Raw genomic sequence first — 16467 nt, 5'->3', positions numbered from 1 at the left:
CAGTCATATTTAATTCTCTTCACGCGGGTGTCGACTGCAGACGACATAATTCATTTCAATTTTTTTTTAATTCAAAAATTTCAGAAATGTAAATTTTCATGACCGTATTTGGAATCAGCATGAAAAATGCATTAAAATGAGTACAAACAAGCATAGTAGGCATATTGGTTCAGTAGTTCTTAAGATAGCTCTTGGTATTTTGAGAAAATATTTCAAAACTTCAACTTTTTCCGTTGAAGCGCATGCGCATGCTAGCACGCAGAGCATTAAGAATCAGTTATTATGCCTACTTTCTATATAATCCGCCGTCTCCTGTTTATTACATGTACAGACGTATCCATCATCTAATTGCTTGTCTTCACACTGGGCCTCGTATCCTGGGTTGCAAACTCTTTGTCGCTGTTTCTGTGGGAAAGGCCATAAACAATGGCATTCACCCCATTCTGACCATGGTCCATAGATGTTGCCTGTGGCAAAGGAAGCCGTCACCAGTAATAGCACTGTAGCTAAGCGGATATCTAGAATCAAACAGACGTGACTGAAAAATGGTGAAATCAAAACGGAAATTCCGAGGTTCTGAGTCTGACAAAACTATAATACAGACCCGGTGATTATAGACCCGTACGAGAGGTGTGGGAATAATATTTCTTCAGCGAACTATTTTAGTTTGAAACGCTAAAAAGCTATAGGCCTAATAACATAAAAAAAAAGCTCACGGGCGAAGTTCAGGCCTGTAAAAATCAAAAAGCTTACACTACAGTCTAACCTCGGTTATCCGGACACGTCGCGACCGACTCTCTGCCGGATATGCGAAAAATCCGGATATGCGAAAAAACATCCCTATGGTGTGTACAATTGTCTAAGAACGAATATTTACATGGCATGAGTGCTATAGTTGTACTACTAAGTCAATTTGAGTCAATAAAATTAAATCGACAACATTTATTTACTTGAAAATGAGCATATTTCTTTGTAGCCAAATTTACCTATTTTGACATTAATATTCTGGCAAATGGCGTCCGGATAATAGAGACATCTGGATAAAAGGGTTTCGGATAACCGATGTCGGACTGGTATTAGTATTAAGGGGCTGTGCAATAATTATGAGCCCGGGGGGCGTAAAATTTCAAACAGCTCGCCAAAAATCGCTTGCCCCCATGCACTCTCGGCCCGCCAAAAATCGCTTGCTCGGCTCTCGGCCCGCCAATAAATCTTTGCTCCCCCTTCCACATGCCAAATTTTGGGATCCCAATTTGCAAACCTTAAATGGTCAATATACATGTCGCGAGTATTATTTAAGCGTTTCCGTACGGTTTTCCTATATAAGCCTTTTTAGAGCGTTTTATTTAAAAGGTGCCCAAAGAATTTGTGCCAAAAATCACTTGCACCCCCCCTCGGCTTGCCAAAATTGCCCCCCCTTCGGCTCGCCAAAAATGTCTTGCCCCCCAATGTTACCCTCCCCAGTGCTCATAATTATTGCACAGCCCCTAAATTGACTAAAAAAGTAAAACTAAAATGACACGACTTCATGCCTAATTTTAACACCGGGATTTTTCAAAGCACTATCGTTTCACTTTCATCTGACAGTACTGAAAACAAAATACAATTATTGTTTTTTATTTGATCGAGAAGATTAATTTAAAAGTAAAAAGGTGACCAGGAAAATGTATCTTCATCGAACGTACATGTCATGATCTGATGATGATGTACATGTATGCGAATGAAGATCCTGGACCCGTGGTTCATCAGACTCACTCAATAGTTTCTTCATGCAGATCTGCGTCTGGTATCATAGCACAGGCGGGTGTGATACTGCTTCTGCTTTTGTAATTATGAACTAAATTCACAATTTATTAAAAAAAGCGTGTAATTCGATATACAAAATCCATCCCGATTTCCCGGAAAGAAACACCGCGCCACTCAAAAGAAACATTACGCGTGAGTGCTGCTCTGAGCGTAAAATGTAGCGCGAGCTGGCAAGCGTCCCGACGCGTCGGATGCGTAACCCTTTTCTGGGCGCACGCCACCAATTAACGCCCCTGACCAGAGGATGATTAAAAGGAAGCCCCATCATGCACTGCAAAAGTGTTATCACTAGAGTTTCAACTGACACGTTACTTTTCAAATCCCATTGAATTCTGTGCAAAAGATGTTGTTTAAGAATTGTGTGTGTGTCATTATTACTTGGTCGATTTCAGAACAAAAAGACTACAAAAGTGATGCATGGATAAAGGATAATTCACACCTTCTGTAGGTGTGAAATCGACTTGCATTTAGAATGTGTTTTTATTGTAAATAGGCCTATATCAGTCCAAATTCAAATTTAACCATGCACGTCTATGCAGTGTGCGAGCAGTGGTGTCATGGTCACTCACACAGCTGTGCTAACCGCAAGTCAACACAGTGGCGTGTTGGGAAGTGCTTAAATCATCCTCTGATTTATTTGAGGCCACTTTAGGGCCTACATGTAGTCCCGACTTTATAATAACCAAATCAGACAATTATGACATTGTACATTGAGACAACACACGAATCTTACGGCAAGACATACAATAATATGATTCTGATTAAATCATGAAATGGGGATGGAACTAGTGGCGACTTTTTAATTTGGCTGTGTTTATTACGTGTCTAGAGATTAAACAATATAAACTTCACTATTCTGTCCTCGATTTGTAAACACGTGTAAAATCTAAATAAGCTTAAGGGGTGGTGCAATAATTATGTGTAACCCCGGGGTGGTGGTGGTGGGGGGGGCAAAGATTTTTGGCAGGCCAAAGGGGGGGCAAGCATTTTTGGCAGGTCGAAAGGGGGGGAAGCGATTTTTGGCACAGATATTTTGGGCATCGTTTCTATATTACGCCCTAAAAAGGTGTAGGAAAACATTAGGAACACGTTCAAATATGTAAAATTTCCTACTCGCTACGCTCGCATTATACGATAAGACAATTTAAGGTTATAAATTAGGGTTCCCCAAAATCTTAGTGTGTAAGGGGGTGGGGCAAAGATTTTTTGGCACGCCGAAAGGGGGGGCAAGCGATTTCTAGGCATGTTTACAAATCGAGGACAGAAGAGTGGAGTTTAGAACAGTGTTTAATCTCTACACTAGATACGTAATAGCACAGACCGGAGCGGAGCTCCAAACTTTGGTTTATATGTCTGATGTGCTCTAATGTCCCACAATAAATACTGTCCAAACGTGCATACCCCATCCCTTAATAAAAGTCTATTTTTAAACTTGAATGAAAAAGTTGACTATGTTAAACTAAATCATTTATTGTACTGTGCACAGGCTCTGCACTCTTTACTTGGTTTATTCGCACTTTTGACCTTTTAAGCGTAAAAAGGAACGCAGCTCAGCTGTATCCAAAAACACTGGTATAGCTCAAACATGTCAAAATGTCGGCCGTATATGACTATGTTGTGATTGGTGCAGGAAGCGCAGGATGTGTAGTTGCTTCTCGGTTGTCAGAAGATTCCAATTCTACTGTTCTTCTGTTAGAAGCCGGGCCATCTGATAAGGATTATCCTAATATATCTATACCTGCTATGGTAGGAACTCTGCAGCAAACTGACATAGATTGGAGTTTTAAGGTGAGGCCAAATAAAAATTCCTTTAAAGGCGCATAGGCCTACATTGGAATGTCATCTTTCCCTGTGTATGATCTGACACCAGGCCAGCCCATGGCCAGAAGCTGCCAGAGGGTACCATGAGTAGGTTTGATTCACCTTGAAGGCAAGGATAGTCTTGCAATTATGGGCTAACTTTCCCCTAGGCCATCCAATATGCCATATACAAGCTTATACAGTTGGACTACAACTGGTATCTACTGGTCAGTTTATACTCCTATTTCCACATCTGTTATTTTTATATGCTCCTTTAAAATAATAATAGGCCTATGTAGTGAGGTGCTGCGTGCTGCAGCTGATAATAAACATGATAAAGTATCTTTAAATTGCAAATCTTGTGCAAAAAGTTACTATTTTCGCTTGCTTTGTCATACAGTTGTTAATTCAATGAACTATGACTTTGCTAAAAAGCGCTTACAAATTGATATGAAAGGACAGCTATTGGTATTACATGCTATCGGGTGGTTTTTGAGGTAGAATCTAGTTTTGCTACATTTATAGTGGAACCAATGTTTTTTTGGCATCCTTACACCTCAAATGATAAAACTAGAATTGAAGCACCGTAGAAAAATATTATGATTGACTTATTTATTCCCTGTGATGAGAAGAACAATTTGAGATACATTACAACATGATGTGACTATATTTAAGTTTTTGCCCCACTCTGACCTTCGACCCTTCGCAGGGGCTATTTTAGGAGAAAAAAGTCACTGCACGTCAACAAACGTAAAATCTAAAAGATCATCTAGCGGAGACAAACATATGTGGAAGGGGTTGCTGGCAGAGGGGTTGTCTCATTATCAAAATGGTTTTACTGAGACAAATGCTTAGGAAGCGGGAGAAAAATTCGCATTTTAATGCTAAAATTCAGGTAAAAAACAGACAAAAGCTACTAAATTTTTTCTCGGTATTTGGAGCCAGGGACGCATCTTTCCCCTTTCCCACAGTATGGTTGTTACAGTAGGTCACTGACGGCGATCCTGACTTTTAGACCACCCGCGCTATATAGGGCTAAAATATTACAATTTCATCAAGGTTTAATATTCTAACAAGCTTAAACTAAAAGTTTCATCTAAGGAGTCAAGCTTTAAACTATTTAGCAAAAATATCCAACAAGCTAAAAACGATTTTGTACCCGTTTTTTAACAAGCTAAAACCAATTTTTGAAAAGAAGCTTAAAACGTCAATTTTGTCATCGTAAAAATCATCTAAAACATCTTTAAAAAATACAGTGTGACCTACCTAATATTACTAATCTATGTTTCCGATGATATCCAAGAAGCTAAAATATTGTGAAAACGGGCAGGGCTTTGAGTAATGAGGGAAATTTCGGGGTAAAATGTATCACGTTTTTCGAGAAATTCGCCATTTTGAATAAACAATGTAAATGCAGAATTGCGTCACGCAGTAAAACGATGTCAAACGCGCTTGAAAATGCATGATACGCTAGCGTAAATTACCGTCAAAACGAGCGTACATCAAGCGCTTGTGCTACGCGAAAACTTCGGAGCAGGCATCACCGGTTTTGTTACCAGCTCTTTTACGTCAAAAATAGCTATAAAAACGTGAATTTTGGAACAAAATAAAGCTTGTTCGATGAAATAAAGGTATGTTTGTACAGTTGAGAACATGTTTAACCTTGTTGCAAAAGTTTAATATGATAAATTTGCAATTTGTACCTTATATAGCTCGGGTGGTCTAAAAGTCAGGATCGCCTCACTGACGATAATGAATGGTGCGTTGAGTGTTGACAATATTGCATACTAGCATCTATAGCTCTTTGTTGATTTCATACAGCCATGATTGCCATCCATAACACCCTTCGTAGAATAGATAATAACATCACTGTTCTTCTTCATCTGACTCATTAGCAGTTGGTAGAGCCGAAGGTCCCAGGTCTTGGTAAAATCCTAGATGGTCAGTGAAATTTTCTCACCGGCTGCCATTATGTAGGCCCTATGGAGACATGTGTTAAAAAACATTTCTCCAAATTGAATATAATGTAATTTGTTGTGTTATCTTCAGAGAGAATAAATGGGAATTTCTTTGATGTATTTATTATCGTTATAAATATGGGTCCAAGAATTCACCCTTGTGGTACACCTCAGCTTATTTAATAAATTAAATTTAATAACATAATTCATATACAATTTTTCCAAATGACGTTATATCGTCGTAAGGACAACTTGTTGCTGTTTCTTGGTAGGTTTTATATAAAATGTCAATTCACTTCTTGAAAGTACACGTATGTCTGGTCCCCTAATGTATTTCACAAATTTATTTAATTGACTTGTTTAAACAATGCTAATCAGAATGCAAAAACGAATACAAACTCTGCAAAAATGCATAAAATGCACACAGGTGCATACAATTGCACGAAATTAATATCTGTAAAATGTAATAATAATTAAAAAAAAATAGAAGGGTATGTTTCATTTAAAATATCATTCCATTTAATTGAATTATCATTTTTGACAACTCGATGAAAGTACACAGAACCTTTTTATTAAATGTTGAAAGAAATGCACACGTGTCCCAACCGTCTCTTAACATGTCGCACAGTAGCATAAAATTCTCAAAATGTGATAAGAATTCTGCAACTCGATAGATATATAAAAAAGTTGCATACAAATTTCATTACAAAATATTAAACACACTCTCATATGAAAAGGTTTGACTACAAAAACGATTCTCTTATAAATGCATCTACGCAGTTTCTACCTCGATACACCCGAGTACACAGATATTTCCAGCACAGCGAGTCCAGTCTCCGGTCAGTCGGTGCCGTACTACAAGGTTGAGTGCATAGCATCATAAGAGCTGTGTGAGATCTGGTGGAAAATACCCATCTGTGATTGGTTTTTGCCAAAACCTCAAGTGATTTTTTTTGTATCGAACGAAAGCTAACATTTCCCCCTAAAAACAGTTTTTTACATTAGGTCAACAAATAACGCAGTTCAATGTTATAGCAAGGCGAATGTGGTAAATCTGTTGAAAACTACCTATCGAAGCACATTTTTAACCAAAATGTAGGTTTTAAAAGTCCAAACCTCAAGTGTTCCTTACAATATTTTTCAAATTTTATGTCATTAAATAAAAGAGCACACTTAATGTCCGTTCATACTACCACCGCATTTGCGATGCGGTGTATTGTCGCACTGCATCGTACTGCAAACTACTGTATGCGACATCGCAATAAAGTTAAATACATTTGAACTTGGAAATGCGACGAGTTGCGTTGAGTTGCGGCAAAAGTAATTGATATACCGGCATCGCAAAGCAACGCATCGCAAATGCGGTGGTAGTATGAACGGACCTTTACATTCGACATATACTAGCTTCATTAGAATTATGGCCAATTCTCTTTAAATTGCAATTCTTGTGCAAAACGTTACTGAATTTGCCTGTTTTATCATATGGTTGTAAATTCAATGAACTATGACTTTGCTAAAGAGCGCTTACAAATTGATATGTCATGAACTAAAATAGTGCTCAACTTAAAAACACTAAGATGTTCAGTCCATAAACGGGTGTTTATTTTTCTACAAGCTAAAGCCAAATAAGTGCAATAGTGCAAAGAGTCATCTTTATTTTATAACCAGATCGAACTTCTAGGTTTTTAAATGTTAGGTGCATGACATATTCATTATTGACGAAGTAATTAGCACTTACCGTTCTGTTTTGATGACACATTTTACAGCGATACCCAATTTTAATACTTGCCCACGAGACATATAAATTTTGAATGTCAGCACACTCTTTGTATTAAAGGTAGATTTGGAACAACTGCCATTTTCTTAACCTCGTTGGCACTGAAGTAGAATGGTGCACCCAACGTTTTATTGTCACTGGTCTTGTTTAAGTAGAGGAAACAGTACTTTGTTGTTATTTTCATATTTACCTTTACATTAAAAATGTTCATTCTCTATAAAACAAATTGAAAATTTGTGGGTGGGTTTTTCAAATGTCGAAAGGAATGCGTGCTTATTGAAGTATGAAATTGAAATTGAATGTGAATTACAAAATATCCAGTATAAGTTGAACACATTGCACGGAATTGAAAAATTGGAGGTGGAGCTGGGTGAGGTATGAAGGACTTAAGTAATATTAGAAAGTTAGTTTGAACCGAAAAAGGAATTGAAAGTACGCAAAAATCAACCTTGATTTATGTTAATGTCATATCTCGCAAGCTAATATCATATTTCGCATTGTGTGCTCTCATTCAAAATACATGCTGCCTCTTGGACAAAAAATTGGGTATCGCCGTAAAATGACTCAAAAAATTAAACGGTAGCTACGATTTACTTCCTTTTTTTCGCAAAAGTTGAATATTGAGTGTGGCATTTATAAAAGAGTTTTAATAATGGGAAAGTTAAACTTGGTTCTTACGTGAATATTGATTCGTTAACCTATTTTACTCACCCTGTATATACGTTTAATACCCATATGATTCGATGTGCTCATCATTAAGGGAACAAACCAAAAGATCGATGACGTCCTATAAACGAAACTAGTTTCGTTTAGGGGGGAGGGGGTAAAAATACTCGATTACGTTTGTACAAAAACATCGGTCTGAAGAATGTGTCATTATTATTATTATGTCAAATTTTCAACATTTGTTTATTACGTTTCTGGCAGGGAGGGAGGGGGTCGGCCGAGAAACCAAACTAGTTACGTTTATAGGACGTCATCGATCTTTTGGTTTGTTCCCTAAGTGTCTATGTGTTTAGTTTAGCGTTGAAAGTGTTCAATTTAGTATTTACCTCTATACCTTGACGTGTAAGCAACTAGAATAGTTTCAGGATATACGAGGTATTGTTGGTCGAAGCAGCCAAAAAAACCCGATTTTCATTATCTGAATCAATATATTTTTGAAAAATAACACTTTGGTGTTTTGCAAAAGTTCATTCTACAAACCATATACTTTGAAAACGTGATGATTTATTGTTGTTAATGAGTTATGTACGTTTAACAAAAGTGTTATTGTTTCGGCCCTCTTTACAACATAACTCAAGAACCACAGTACCTACAAACGTATATCTGTGATATTTGAAATCTTCTACACTCTCGCTATGAATTGAGCAATGCAATTTTTGCTAAAGCTCACTACCATTCGCAAGATGCTGTGAACTACTTTTTTCTGCTGCTTCGTATACCCTTAAACCGGCTGATTTCACATGCATTTAGCAAATAAAAAAACAAACAATTTTTTAATAATTATCATATGGTTAAGCATTGCTTTTTTCAATCTCTACTAATATATCGCAAATAAAAATATGGTCTTAAAGGTTTCCTTGAGCATATTGAGGAGAGCCGCGCTTTTAGCATTTTTCGCAATAATTTTGCCATAAGTATGGTAAATTTTGATTATAAAAAAGTCCCGATATTGAACAAGAGGGATATCAAGCTTTACCATTACCAGGTACGTCTGCATGCAATTACATGCTGCACACTTGTTATTTTATTGTTGTCCCCGGTGGCACATCAGGGGTGGCCAGCGATGAAAATGGTCGTGTTGGTCATAATTTTCGGCCTATTTTACTGGGTCGACTGGACAATTGCGGTCAATTTCTGTCCGGTAGATAGATCTGCCCCACGCCTGTTGCAGATTTTCTTGTCCAGAGGCTTTCCCCCACGAATGACCGAAAAATTGGGAGTAAAGGGCGTTGCCAGAGGCGTTGTAAGGCAATATTTGATCACCACAAACTGTAAAATTTAGGATATAGGATTTTCTGACTAGATCAGTCTTACTTAGTATCAGTAATCAGTATTTCTTAGTCATTTCTGGGCTGAAAATATAGAAATATTTTAAGCACGGATTTTTAATTCTCGCTGCACGGATTTCTATTCTCACTGCACGAACGTGCCAGGAGGCACGTTAAAATAGCCCCTGACCCTTCGTGTGAACCACAAGGAGCATAGAAGAAAATGGAACCAATCATATTTTGATCATTCCACTAATGTAGCAACAGAAAATCCCAAACCCAGCGCGCCCTGTACTACTAGGCCTATCCTACAGCATGTACAGGGGAAAATATTAAGTAGCACTATAATACGATTTTACGTTGAGACTTATTACATGGATTTCAATGTCAACCATGATGCAGTCATGTCTACAATAGAATTCACCACGACCTTTTGTTTGTTTGTTTGTTTACCCAGGTTGGTCCGTGAGGAACACATGCTAATCCACGGAAAACCATGGACCGTTCCAAGCTCATACAAATGCACAAGCCTGAATAGCCAGTGTAGGCTAATATATGCATGCTGGCCTAGATAGCTTTGATAAACAAAGCAAGAAATGGAAGAAAATAGCTAGGAAAAAGAGAAAAGAGAGAAGGCCACTCCCAAACACAATTGTACAATTTTACTCTTAGCCCTTACTTCGTGAGAAAGGAACTGGAATTCCAATCTCAGGTCCCGATGCATTAAAAGCTATTAAACCAAGATAACACACATTGAAAACAGCTCAACTGATTAAATCAGATCTTCTCTGGTTAAATCCACACTACACTTGTTTCTGTTTTACCTGTGCAATGAGCAATGAGCTTGTATTATAGTTTCAGTTGGGCGAACGATTATAAAGCGAACGCAAGGTAACAACACTGTGTGGGCTTTTGTTTACGAAATGAGACAATAGTCTGCTTATTGTTAACCAGCGTTCTTGAAAATGAGAAGCATAATGGTTTGCAGACTTAACACGGTTTGGAAATAATTTCTTCATATTTTTGGTGTTATCTGTCGTTTACATATCCTTCCTAAAACACAAAAGTGCGAATATTTCCAAACACCTAAATTAGCTAAAAATTTAGGACATGTTACAAAACTATATTTTCTAGAATTTCAGAGAATACTTTAAATATTGGCCGGTTATTTTTCACACAGTGACGTTAACTAGGCAATGTCCTATTACCTATAACATACACTAAAACACCAAAGTGTGAATATTTCCAAACACCTAAATTAGCTTAAAATTTAGGACATGTTACAAAACTATATTTTCTAGAATTTCAGAGAATACTTTAAATATTGGCCGGTTATTTTTCACACAGTGACGATAACTAGGCAATGTCCTATTACCTATAACATACACTAAAACACCAAAGTGCGAATATTTCCAAACACCTAAATCAGCTTAAAATTTAGGACATGTTACAAAACTATATTTTCTAGAATTTCAGAGAATGCTTTAAATATTGGCCGGTTATTTTTCACACAGTGACGTTAACTAGGCAATTGCCTATACTTCTAACATACACTACTTGTAGAGGTCACGCGTCAATTGTGAGTGCTCTGTGTATTGTGTATAGGAAAACGGACAGTAACTGCAGTATGCAACGTTCTACTGAGAATGAAAAGGCACATAGGCCTAAGGCATGCATAAAATAATTTCACTGCAAATAAATGTGTGAATTGTTGACATGGTTGACGTACTATAGAATCTGTATACCTGTGTGATATGACAGGGTATTTCATTTCTTTGTATACGTCATTAATAATGTTTTGAAAGGTTTCCATGGGTAGGCTACTGAATTCATGAGTAATGCACTCTAATTTCACACTATTCATTTATTTTTGACCCCGTAACTATATTCGTTTTGATGAGATATATTATTCATTTTGATTAGGTATGTTATCACTCTCTTTGTTCCGTGAGACTATGGGCCGAGGGATCTCCGACTAAAGGGCGCATTCGCGGAGCTTTGGTCGCTCCATGGGCGCATTAGGCCTACACCAAATCACTACGTGAAAGGTGCAATGGAGATGAGTTCCGGTTAATAGTATATGGCTACTGGAGACAACGTGGTGTCCTTAGGGACCATGTTCTTCATGAATTTGACATGTTCTGATTTAAATGAAAGATGCTAACCTATTAATGACTAAAAATAGATATGAAATTATACAAATCGATTTCACAAGAAAAGTAGGCCCTGTCCGAATTACTGCTAACGGAACAAGTTTTAATGCTAGTTTTGGCGTTGAAATAGCAGTGTCGCTTTTCAACAGTTTTTAATAAAAAACTGAATCTGTAAAGTTAACCAAAATTGAAGCTTAAATGAAATTTCAGTCCTTATTTAATACAGGGATGACGTAAAAAAGTGAAAAATATTGTTACGCCAGATAGAACACGCCGCGTAAAAAAGTTGATTTTTACGTGTTTTTCAATGGAGAGGTTATTTGTTGGTCTACGCCCTAAAGGCTATTGACAATAGCCTTGTTACTGACCTATGTAGATGTCAGTGAGTCTGGTATGTCATCTGTTTTAGACTACTTTAGTCTACACTACTCTAGTAGGCCCTACCGTGTTATGGTCTGTAACCCTGCAGGGTTGAAGAATACTGACGAATGAGGGCAGCGGTCATTTTTCTGCCGAAAGCAGTATGTATTCGAATTGGAACATGAAACACGACTATTGGGCGAAATAATGGTAAGTGTTCTATATAACTCAATATATAAGTAAAGAACTCCATTTTGTTACGCCATTTTATTATAAATATGTATATAAGTAATTACATATTCATGAGCATACATATTCATAAATGTAGGCCCTAATTGCCATATATCAGTATACATGGCTATATACATGACCATACATGTCCATACATGGCTATACATAGCTATATACATGCCTAATATACATGACCATACATAGCTATACATAGCTATACATGACCATACATGGCTATACATAGCTATACATGCCTATACATTGCTATACATAGCTATACATGGCTATACATAACCATACATGGCTATACATAGCCATACATGGCTATACATAGCCATACATGGCTATACATAGCCATACATGGCTATACATAGCTATACATGCCTATACATAGCTATACATGCCTATACATAGCTATACATGGCTATACATAGCCATACATGGCTATACATAGCCATACATGGCTATACATAGCCATACATGGCTATACATAGCTATACATGACCATACATAGCTATACATGGCTATACATAGCTATACATAACTATACATAGCTATACATAGCCATACATGGCTATACATAGCTATACATGACCATACATAGCTATACATGGCTATACATAGCTATACATGACCATACATGGCTATACATAGCTATACATGACCATACATGGCTATACATGACTATACATAGCTATACATGACCATACATGGCTATACATATCTATACATGACCATACATAGCTATACATGGCTATACATAGCCATACATGGCTATACATAGCCATACATGGCTATACATAGCCATACATGGCTATACATAGCTATACATGACCATACGTAGCTATACATGGCTATACATAGCCATACATGGCTATACATAGCTATACATAGCTATACATGACCATACGTAGCTATACATGGCTATACATAGCTATACATGACTATACATAGCTATACATGACCAATCATGGCTATACATGCATATACATACATGACCATACATAGCTATACATCACTATACATAGGGCCTGCACTTTGGCTCGTTTTTTGCAGGTTTACATGGTCCAATAATCACAAGATGACTGACATGTGGTAACAAAGGAAGCAGTCACTGCAATTTGATTATGTCCCATATGATTGGCCATTCAAGACACCCCTGTGAATATACTATAGCGGCCTTTTCAAAATATAATACCTGTTTGCTTGACTGCATTGACAATACCCGGGAACAATACACACAGTATATGCATTGGACAAACTTTTTACAATAAGCATGATAAGTGATAATGTGACCTCCAGATTTATACATATCGTTCGTCTCGCACACTGACAACATTTGATTGAATGGACTGTAGGCTACTGCGCCGTGATTACGGTGAAGGACACAGGTTCAAATCCTTTGTATGGAGCCAATCGATAAAAGCATGCAGGGCCTCTATACGCCGTAGAAGTGACGTAGTTAATCGGATTAGCTACCATAGCAATAGATGAATACAATTTTGACTATACCGCCCTGCACTACAACGTTAACGCGGTACCGATGCATTGAACCATATATATCAAAGAAAGACTTGCACCTTGCACCTGTAAGATAAGCTTCTTTAAAAAGAGTGGTATTGTATTCAATCTGTGTGTGCTGACCTACACAGGTGATTAGGTGTAATCTGCGTGTAGTGCGGAGCGATCTATTCAAAAATTGTATTCATCTATTGCTATGGTAGTTAATCCGATTATGACGTCACTTCTACGGCGTATACCCATGTACAGTTTATCCCTACATAACCTATGTCTTGAATACGCTGGCAAAGTTATGTAATAATCGGATTAATGCTATATAGCAGTAGGTAAAAACAAGTTTTGAATAATCCGCTCTATAAAGTCCCATTCAGTGATCCCAGCGAAAGTGAAAAAAAAATCAAATTGTTACGTTTATAAAATTTTTTAATGAAAAACAAATGGCAAAAAAAACAAAACAGGAAAACGACAGTATTGACGAAGTTGAAGCCCCATTCAAATACATGTAGCTAATTTATATACTGTCAGTACCGGTATATAAATTACAGACTCACGTAAATGCATTATTTTTTGTCTTAGACACACGGCTTTCGGCTGAACCACTGCACTAGCAAGCTATGTTAGCACATCTATGACAATGACGAAAGGTACAAAATCAGCCATAGGCCTTTAGATAGCAGAAGACACCAAAGTGGTGTTTTATGACCTTTGACATTCTTTTGTGGCGAGTGACATGGTCTTTCAATTCACGCCGAGTGTCCTTGACAGGTTTGACTATGCTTCAGTGGTCATGAAAGAATTCAAAAGATAACCTCTGCCCCAATAATCCCAAGCAATTGTCTGAAACTGCTCCTCGGATCATAAGAACTCAGTCCTCAAATGATAGTCATAATAATGTCCAAAATATAAAAATTACTGATTATCATTGAAGACTGAGTTCCGCAATCTAGTATCCAAAATCTGAATTTTGATGATTTTTACGATCGCCGGGATGAAAAAAAAATCAAAAAATCACTGAATGGGCCTTTAGTTCCCTCCTCTCCTTACCCTGGCAATATAAATCAAAGAAAAATAAAGAAAGAAAAAAATAAAACAAGAAAAGAAAAAAGAAGACAAAGAAAATTAACCAAATTAAGGGATCTGGAATGAGCGTTTTGAGCGTTTCGATAGTATTTTTTGTGGGACATGAGAGCACATCAGACATATCGAATTGCATTCTGAATACGAAGAATGTCTTTCTGATATCAAATAAATTTCATTGTTTGAAATTCACGATATAATACAAATTTTATGACAAATTATTAAAATTTGATATTTTTCACATTTTTGATATATAACAGTCCTCGAAGTAAATATCATAAATCTAATGTTATATTCTTAAACAGTCCTTGGCATACCATACATGTATAGGCCTATGTATAGTAAATTTGTCTGATTTATCTGTTTTGTGCTGTTTAAGCAAATAGTTAAACATAATTTCCATAAAATGTAAGCTTTTACTGTCAGATATGTCCCTTTTAATTTTGAGCAGAACAAGTGAGGTAAAGCAAAGAAAATTGGAATTTACTACTACTAGCGCCAATGAATGTTATACGATTGTAAAACGGTACGATCCTCTGGGGGTGGGTGGGTGTGTGTGTGTGTGGGGGGGTGTGTGTGTGTCCTGCACGCGTATTTTTTTCTGCAACTATAACGGGACGCAATACGATACCGGTATGTTATAAGAATCAAACTTACAAGAAAGATGGCTCTTGTCAAATCCTACAATTCTGTCAGAGAAATATGCATATTTGCATTAAATTTTTAATTAATTTACATAATTGATTAACTAATAAATATTTTATTTAATGATTTACCATAATTCCAAATATGTCAAACAATATGTCAAATTAAAGCTAATGAAATGCTTTATAAATTGGTCAGAGCGCATTTTGCAGAATGCATTTAGTACTTTAGTTACATGATTTTTTGCTATACACGCATAGGAGCTGTACTTTTAAAATCCGCGCCTAATCAATAATAATAGTCTTTCACTCCATTGTCAAAGTACTGTGCTCCCTGTAGCATTATGGAGTGACCAGGTCCTAGAGTGTGATGGTTTTGTAGCAGATGACAGTGCTCATTCAAGCCTGTCAAGGTCAGTTAGTAGCCACTTGCTGAATGGATGGCCATTATCAACTATCAAAGAGATGCATTGTGCAGCTGCCAATCACAGTAGAGGTTTGATAACATTTGGTTAAAACCCAAATGTGATATAAGGACAATGCTGTGCATGTTGGTACTTAATTGTTTGGATTCTTACGTTGAAATTCCCTTGTATTAGTATTTTTATGTGTAGTGTATAGTGGTCATAAATTATATAGCTTTTAAATTTTGGGCATTTTTGCTCTGTTGCACTGTACCATTATGGAATTTGAGTAAATCAATTACCGACACAAGCAGGTATGCAGTGTATTATTTTATTTTTATTTCGTATCTCAGGAGCACAGCTCACTTGGTAAGGCATCAGAATTTGGTACACTAGCGCTTCGAACTTTAAATCGGAAGGTGGTGAGTTCGAGCCTCATCACGGTCACATTAATTTTATAAACCAAATATTGTTCGAACTTTTCATATTTGTTTTTCTTTTATTGTTTTTTTTTTGTCTTTTTTTTTTTTTTTTCTTGTTTTCTTTTTTTTTCTTTTTTTTTTCTTTGATTCATATTGCCAGTGTAAGGAGAGGAGGGAACTAACGGCCCATTCAGTGATTTTTTTTCATCCGGACGATCGTAAAAATTATCAAAATTCAGATTTTGTACAAGACTGCGGAACTCAGTCTTCAATGATATAGTCAGTAATAATCTTTTGGTCATTATATGACTATCATCATT

At 36.8% G+C, this 16467-nt stretch overlaps 2 protein-coding genes across 2 annotated transcripts in view; one reads left to right on the top strand and one right to left on the bottom strand.

The window, feature by feature from the left end:
• The window catches only part of LOC140166668 (uncharacterized), a 39661-nt gene extending 37890 nt beyond the window's left edge, over window positions 1-1771 (bottom strand). Inside the window, exons 1-2 of the mRNA XM_072190166.1 lie at window positions 1686-1771; window positions 291-538 (exon numbers count right to left, since the gene is read on the bottom strand). Coding sequence (XP_072046267.1) covers window positions 291-538; window positions 1686-1771 — 334 coding nt within the window. The remainder of the gene's footprint in view (window positions 1-290; window positions 539-1685) is intronic.
• A 1628-nt stretch (window positions 1772-3399) lies between these two features.
• The window catches only part of LOC140165877 (alcohol dehydrogenase [acceptor]-like), a 46693-nt gene continuing 33625 nt past the window's right edge, over window positions 3400-16467 (top strand). The window contains exon 1 of the mRNA XM_072189217.1: window positions 3400-3594. Coding sequence (XP_072045318.1) covers window positions 3400-3594 — 195 coding nt within the window. The remainder of the gene's footprint in view (window positions 3595-16467) is intronic.

Source organism: Amphiura filiformis, chromosome 12, assembly GCF_039555335.1.
Source record: "Amphiura filiformis chromosome 12, Afil_fr2py, whole genome shotgun sequence".
NCBI classification, from domain to species: domain Eukaryota; kingdom Metazoa; phylum Echinodermata; class Ophiuroidea; order Amphilepidida; family Amphiuridae; genus Amphiura; species Amphiura filiformis.
Note: the sequence above shows the minus strand (reverse complement) of the source record. Positions and strands in the feature narration are given on the sequence as shown.